Source organism: Poecilia latipinna, unplaced genomic scaffold, assembly GCF_001443285.1.
Source record: "Poecilia latipinna isolate Pla-1442-1.1 unplaced genomic scaffold, P_latipinna-1.0 Scaffold1117, whole genome shotgun sequence".
Taxonomy (NCBI): domain Eukaryota; kingdom Metazoa; phylum Chordata; class Actinopteri; order Cyprinodontiformes; family Poeciliidae; genus Poecilia; species Poecilia latipinna.
In genome coordinates, this window is record NW_015113733.1 from 179,466 (window position 1) to 185,772 (window position 6,307).

At 38.4% G+C, this 6,307-nt stretch overlaps 1 protein-coding gene across 1 annotated transcript in view; it reads left to right on the forward strand.

Moving 5' to 3' along the window:
- Nucleotides 1–4,644: 4,644 nt before the first annotated feature.
- Nucleotides 4,645–6,307, forward strand: part of foxa1 (forkhead box A1) — a 7,615-nt gene continuing 5,952 nt past the window's right edge. Inside the window, exon 1 of the mRNA XM_015052542.1 lies at nt 4,645–4,966. Coding sequence (XP_014908028.1) covers nt 4,901–4,966 — 66 coding nt within the window. The 5' untranslated portion in view covers nt 4,645–4,900. The remainder of the gene's footprint in view (nt 4,967–6,307) is intronic.

Below are 6,307 nucleotides of genomic sequence, written 5' to 3' on the forward strand. Positions count from 1 at the left end.
ACTTATATGACACTTTAACTGGTGAATCACAAAGCTAATTAAACATGTAAAGGTTGGAAATATTACACCTCTCCCTGTCTTCTAATCCTGAGGACAGAACTGAGAGGAGGTGCCAGCATCTCACCAGGCTGTCAGCTCTGCTCTGCCTGCTGAGCTGGACAATGTGATCATATGGAGCAGCAGAGCAGGACGAGGAGCTGCTAAATGAAATTAGTGGAACAAGGATTACCTCTGTATGCTGTTGTTGATAACGGCTGGGAGGGGGCTGGGGGGGAATATAAAAAATACAACAAAAAAATAAAACTAAAAGAAGCTATTGAATTTTTTGTGATGGAATGTTTACATTTTTGAAAGACTTTTAGGAACTTGTTCTGTTTGAATCCACAGTGTTTGATTTGTCACTGCATGAAGGATGTTCAGCAGCAGCCTGGTGTTGAAGAAAAACATGGTAACATTCTGCTGAAAAATAATGTTGGTATATGTTTTAAACAGGCACATCTTAAAAAAGGTTTGATTTCCAAAACTTTATTAAAAAAACAACACATCGTTTGAACAGGAAGACTTTTCTTCTTAGAAATAAAATGAAACTGGACTCTTAACTTTAAAGGGGCAGTACTGTAATATAAAATCGACTCTTTTGAACTTTACATCATGTTATGTTATTCTCTCATCAAAACCATACCTGATTCTTTCATGCATGTTTGAGAAATCCTTTAATCTCCATGGGAACAATTCATGCAAAACGTCTGGATGGACATAGCCCCGCCTTTGAGCATGCAACTGTTTCCACGTTTCTGAGCTTCCGCCTCACAGCTGACTTTCCCACTCAGCTCCTTCAGACTAGCCAGCAGCAATTAGCAAACACCTGACCATCAGCTGAGCTCATTATAGGAGCTACTTCTCAGTAGGTTAAGGGTTAATAGAGGAGTTTCAGAAAGAGCTGGGCTTTTTAAAGAGTTTTTCAAGCTATTAATTATGACATCAAAATTTGTGTCATATTTAATATACACAGCATTTTCGTAATAACTGAAGGTAACACAGTTCCTTGATTGTTCTATGAAAAAGGCACTGTGTGCCTGGAAAACTGCCCCTTTAAAGACTGAGTCTTGGTTTTATTGTCTCAGAACGTGATGTGCAGGATTGTGGTTAGAGCTGAGCTTTGGATTGACTTGGACAGAAAACTCACTGACAATCTGTGCTATTCTAAAAATAATGAAAAAAAAATAGAACAGCACAGTACAGTTTCGTGTGTGTGTGAGTGTGTGTGACTGGTATGGATGAGGCAGAGGTGAAGAGTTCAGCAGAGAAACAAAGCCCTCAACATGACTGTAATAACAGGCTGTAACACAAACTCACCTTTGTTGTTTCCGAAACAGGTACAGGTCACCTGGAGGTGAGCAGCTGACACACACACAGCGTAACCTTTGACCTAACCAGAACTCTTACACACACAAACGCACACTGCAGTGCTATGTTCTGACAGTTATTGCCAACATCCAAACAGCATCATGGAGCATAGAAAAGGATCCCATCGATACAATTATTAACACTGATTATGTTTTATTATTTATGAGTAAATCAAGAACACAAGAATGATGACTTGTTCACCGCTGAGGGACCAAACTTAAATAAAAGAACGTTTCCCTCACTGGAGGCTGGAGGCGCTGTCAGGCTGTGGAGCCTGTCAGTCTGGGAGAGACGGCCAGGTGAGTCAGTCTCTACGGTAACAACATAATTATCAGTGAGGAGCTCTTCATCTGACAGGACGCAGAATTTACACTCCTATGAGTCACACCGAAACCCCCAACGAGTTCCACTGAATCCAGAATCACCAGCAGGATCTTCCTCCTCCTCCTCACTGCCGCCATGTCGTCACCGCTTCCGGGTCGGGGCGAGGTGGGGCTGTCCGGGTCAACCTGGTGTCAAGGTTTCAGTAACGTCTTCATTGGTGTTTGAAGAATGAGATTTAATCTGACAGAAATCGTTTAATGTCATTCAAGAACCAGAACCAGAACCACACATGGTTCTGCAGCATTCAGCTTCTATGCACCACGAATCTGGAACAAACTTCTAGAAAACAGCAAAACAGCTGAAACACTCAGTTCCTTTAAACCCAGACTAACCCCTCCTGTTTAGAGCTGCTTTTGAACCATAATAAATGGAACATTGACCAACATATTTGATGATTTTGATCAAATGTAACAGGTTTTCACTATGATGTGATCATGATGGGGTTTTTTCTTCATGTTTTCATGATGTAAAACACTTTGAACTGCCTTGTTTCTAAAATGTGCTCTGCAAATAAACTTGATTGATTAAAAAAGGATGAATCTTCCATTGGGTAACCCATGGCAACCTCCAGGATGATCAGGGTCTGCTCCGTCCTGAAGGCCCGGTGGGCCGAGGGTCTGATGGACAAACAGCCAGAAATAAACTTCTCTCTTGCAGCCTTTGTTCTCCTCTCTTCCTTGTCCTCTTTCTTCTTTTCCTCCTCTTCCTCCTCTTCCTCCCCCCACTCAGTGTTTTGGTGAGAGTGTCCTTTAAGCCTCCAGCTCATCCAGTTAATCCAGTGAGATAATGGTGAACAGTGAGTGGTTGTTCTACTCTGTTACTTCACCATCAGCAGCTTTTTAAACCACTACACTGGAAAAAAACCAGAGCAAAAAAAAAAAAAAAAAAATTCTGTCAGCAATAATAAAAATAATCTTCATCATCTACATTCCAGCTCTACATTTTTTCTTACTTTTAACTGAAAAACCTACTTCTTAGAGATCTTTGTTTTTCCAGCTGCGTTCCTTCAGTCTCTCTCAGGCAGCTGAGATCATCATGGTGAAGGAAGGACAGAGATCGTGTTTCTCTGGTTGACTGGCGGTGAAGACCGTACCTGACGTCTCATTCTGATCAACGATATTTGATTTTGTAGCATGTGTTTACATGTTAGCAGTAAATTCCTTCAGTTCCCCACATGAGAGATAATCAGTCACTTCAGTTTCATTTCTAACAGATATCTTTGGATGAATGTTGATTTTTCTTTTCTCTATGAAATCAACACAAACTCAGATTATATCAGTTGGATTTGTTGTTTTTCCCTTCAATTATAAAAAACTGACAAATGTTTTATTAGATCGGGTTTGGAGACACTGAAGGTGAAATGTGAAGCCACAACAATTATTAATCATATAACATGATAGCTGTTAACATGATGTCATACGTAAATTTGTCAGTTGTGTTATGTCTTCAATAAAATGTTAACTAAACATTTTAATCATAAATTATTCAGAATTCAGGAAACTTTGGAACATTTTTTGGTGAATTTTACTTCAAATGGGACTTTACTTTTAAGATCTGCTCTGAGCACTAGAGCCCTAGTCCTGTTGGGGCCCCCTGTCGGCCCTTCATGGGGCCCTGAGCAGCAGCTTATTGGTTCCTTCAAACTGTTTGAAGTGAAACTGCTGTTTCATTTTAAACTCATGAATAAACTTAAAGATTATTATTTACAGCGATCTCTGTTTGATCAGGAATTAAACTTCTGAAGCAACTTTGTTCTCTTGATTTTTGAACTTAGTGACTTTTTAAACTGACTGTGAAACTGAGATTTAAAAAAAAAATCATATGAAATCTTGATATTTATTGGACTGGATATTTTCAAGTCGGGTATCAGTCAAAAGTAATGATGCAACGAGCCGGCCCAAGGTTTAAGCACACTTTGCTACTGCTAAGGGCCGCATGCATAGGACAAACATACAACTTCTACCACAGACCCACATGGAAATGATCATAAAGTCACAATTGAAATTATACTGCTGCTTCTGTCACAGATGGTAAAATATGTACAAATAGATAGGCCAGTGATCATCAAACCAGATCTAAAACTGCTTTTGAAAGCAAAATAAAAAACATAGAAAGAAAAAGAAAAGATGAATCACAAAAGGTCAGTGATTCACAGAGAATGGGCCCCAAATGAAACAGCTTAGGGCCCCAAACAACCTTGGACTGGCTCTGACCATGCTAACAACAGACCATTAAGACTTTTAGCAAATCCAACAAAAATGACCTCTGATCATGACTGACCTTGGAAAAAAAATTTATATTTAGTTGAGGCTAAATGTTGTTTCATTTAGCCACAACTAAATGAAACAACAATTTAATTTAGTTGTGGCTGCTTTAATTCCTACTGAAGTAATTAACTTTTACCTATGAATTTATATGAAAATATTAAACAACTACAACTAAGAAGAAGAAGAAGAAGAAGAAGAACAGCAACAACAACAACGATAAAAATAAATAAATAAATAAATAAATAATAATAATAATAATAATAATAATAATAATAATAATAATAATAATAATAATAATAATAATAATAAATGACTGACAACATAACTCTGGGCTCATTCTAAAATGGACTCTAAATGTACATTTCAGTCAGAATTTTCTCTTCGTTTGAAGTGATGTAAACCTTCCGAGTTTGAAATATTCTAAAGAATATCACCAGGTTTATTTTAGAACAAGATGTTATTTTTTCTCTCTGTCATCTCCTGATGATCCACGCGGACATGAGACTCGGGTCTTTGTGGCTGGAAAAGTGATTATCTGCTGCAGAAACGGAGCAGTAGCTCAGTGTCTGTGTGAATTCAACGAATGAAGAAATGAGAAGTTGTGAGAGGAGGGAGGTGATGAAGGCTGAACCTATAGGAGAAGGAGGATCACAGCAGTCCGCAGGTCACCATCACCTCCTCCCTCTTCCTCCTCCTGCTCTTCTTTACTCCTCTCTCCGCTCCGCTCCGCTTGACTCGACTCGGCGCTTCTATCCGGACCGGGAGGCTCACACTGAGGGAGCGGAACAGGTTCACCCGGAGCGGGAGCAGCAGGGTCCGTGTTCCGGCTGCGGGCTGCCGTCATGCTGGGCACGGTGAAGATGGAAGGCCACGAAGCTCCGGACTGGAGCGGATACTACAGCGAAGAGGTCGGTCACTCTCCGCCCGCTTTAACGGTCCTGGAGCCGGGTCAGCCGCTCCGCATCCTCCCGGGATTAATCCAGAGGAGCCAAAAATACCCGCAGTTTTTATTTCATTTTGTTTTTCTGTAAAAATAAATAAAATAAAATAAAATAAAATAATCTGAAGCAGATTGAATATGTTTATTATGATTCATAAAATAACTACAAATCATTGAAGTAAATAAAAGCGGGGTTCAGATTTGGTTAAAGCAGATACTATTTAGAGAAAAAAATCTGATTATTTGAAGAATTTTTGTTCTCAATATAAAAAAGAAACAAAGCAAGACTCGCGTGCAAAGCGGGCCTGATTTTATTTTTCAAAACATTTAAATAAAAATGGTGAACTGTGTGAAAGTAAAATAAGAAAAATAATATTGATGGTTAAGGCTTCGTTTTAATTATCATTCTTTGAGTAAATTGTGTAATAATTATATGTCTTTTATTTATTCTCAGTGTAATTTAGAAGACCATTTAAAGCATATTGTCATAAATTAACCTACACGTATAAATAATCGTAAATATGGAAGAAAAAAAAATAATCCGGAATTTCCTATTGATTAATTATTAATCTTTGCACGTGGTTTTGATCATTATTCCTGAAGATCTGAACGGATTTTTTTTTTACTTCAAATTCATTCATTCATTTATTCATTCATTCATTCATTTATTCATTCATTCATCCATTCATTCATTCAGTCAGGTCAGGAATGACTTCAAACCCTCAGACCTTCTTCTTTCACACGCTGCTCACACACCGACCTCAAACCAAGAATAACTGTTTATTAATTACAGATTTTATTCAACAGGATTAAAAATAAATGCCAATTAAGCAACGATATTTCAAAACCTCAGTATCAGAAAAATGTGTTTTATTATGCAATGTTTATGTACATGATTTAGCATTTTCTTATTTAAATGAACAAATAATGCAACATGTAAACAAACAAGCAACAAGAAAATAATGCAAAATATAACAGAAACACACTTCTTCTCATTAAATCAGGTTAAAATCTTAAGAAAGATGAAAATGAAGTTGAAAATGCTCCTAAACATGTGAATATTGCTGCTATTATCCAGATGAGTTTCTATTCAGAGATTAAGGAAAATAAATATCAGCAGTCTTATACACTTTTTGTCTCATTCACTTTTTTTAACACCTTTATCCAGTTCAGAGTAGCAGAGGGTGTGTATGTGTGTGTGTGTGTGCGTGTGTGTGTGTGTGTGTGTGTGTGTGTGCGCGCACGCGTGTGTGTGTGGTTGTTGGGGGGGGGGGGGGGGGGGGGGAAAGTGCGCCCCCCGCGCCGAGGG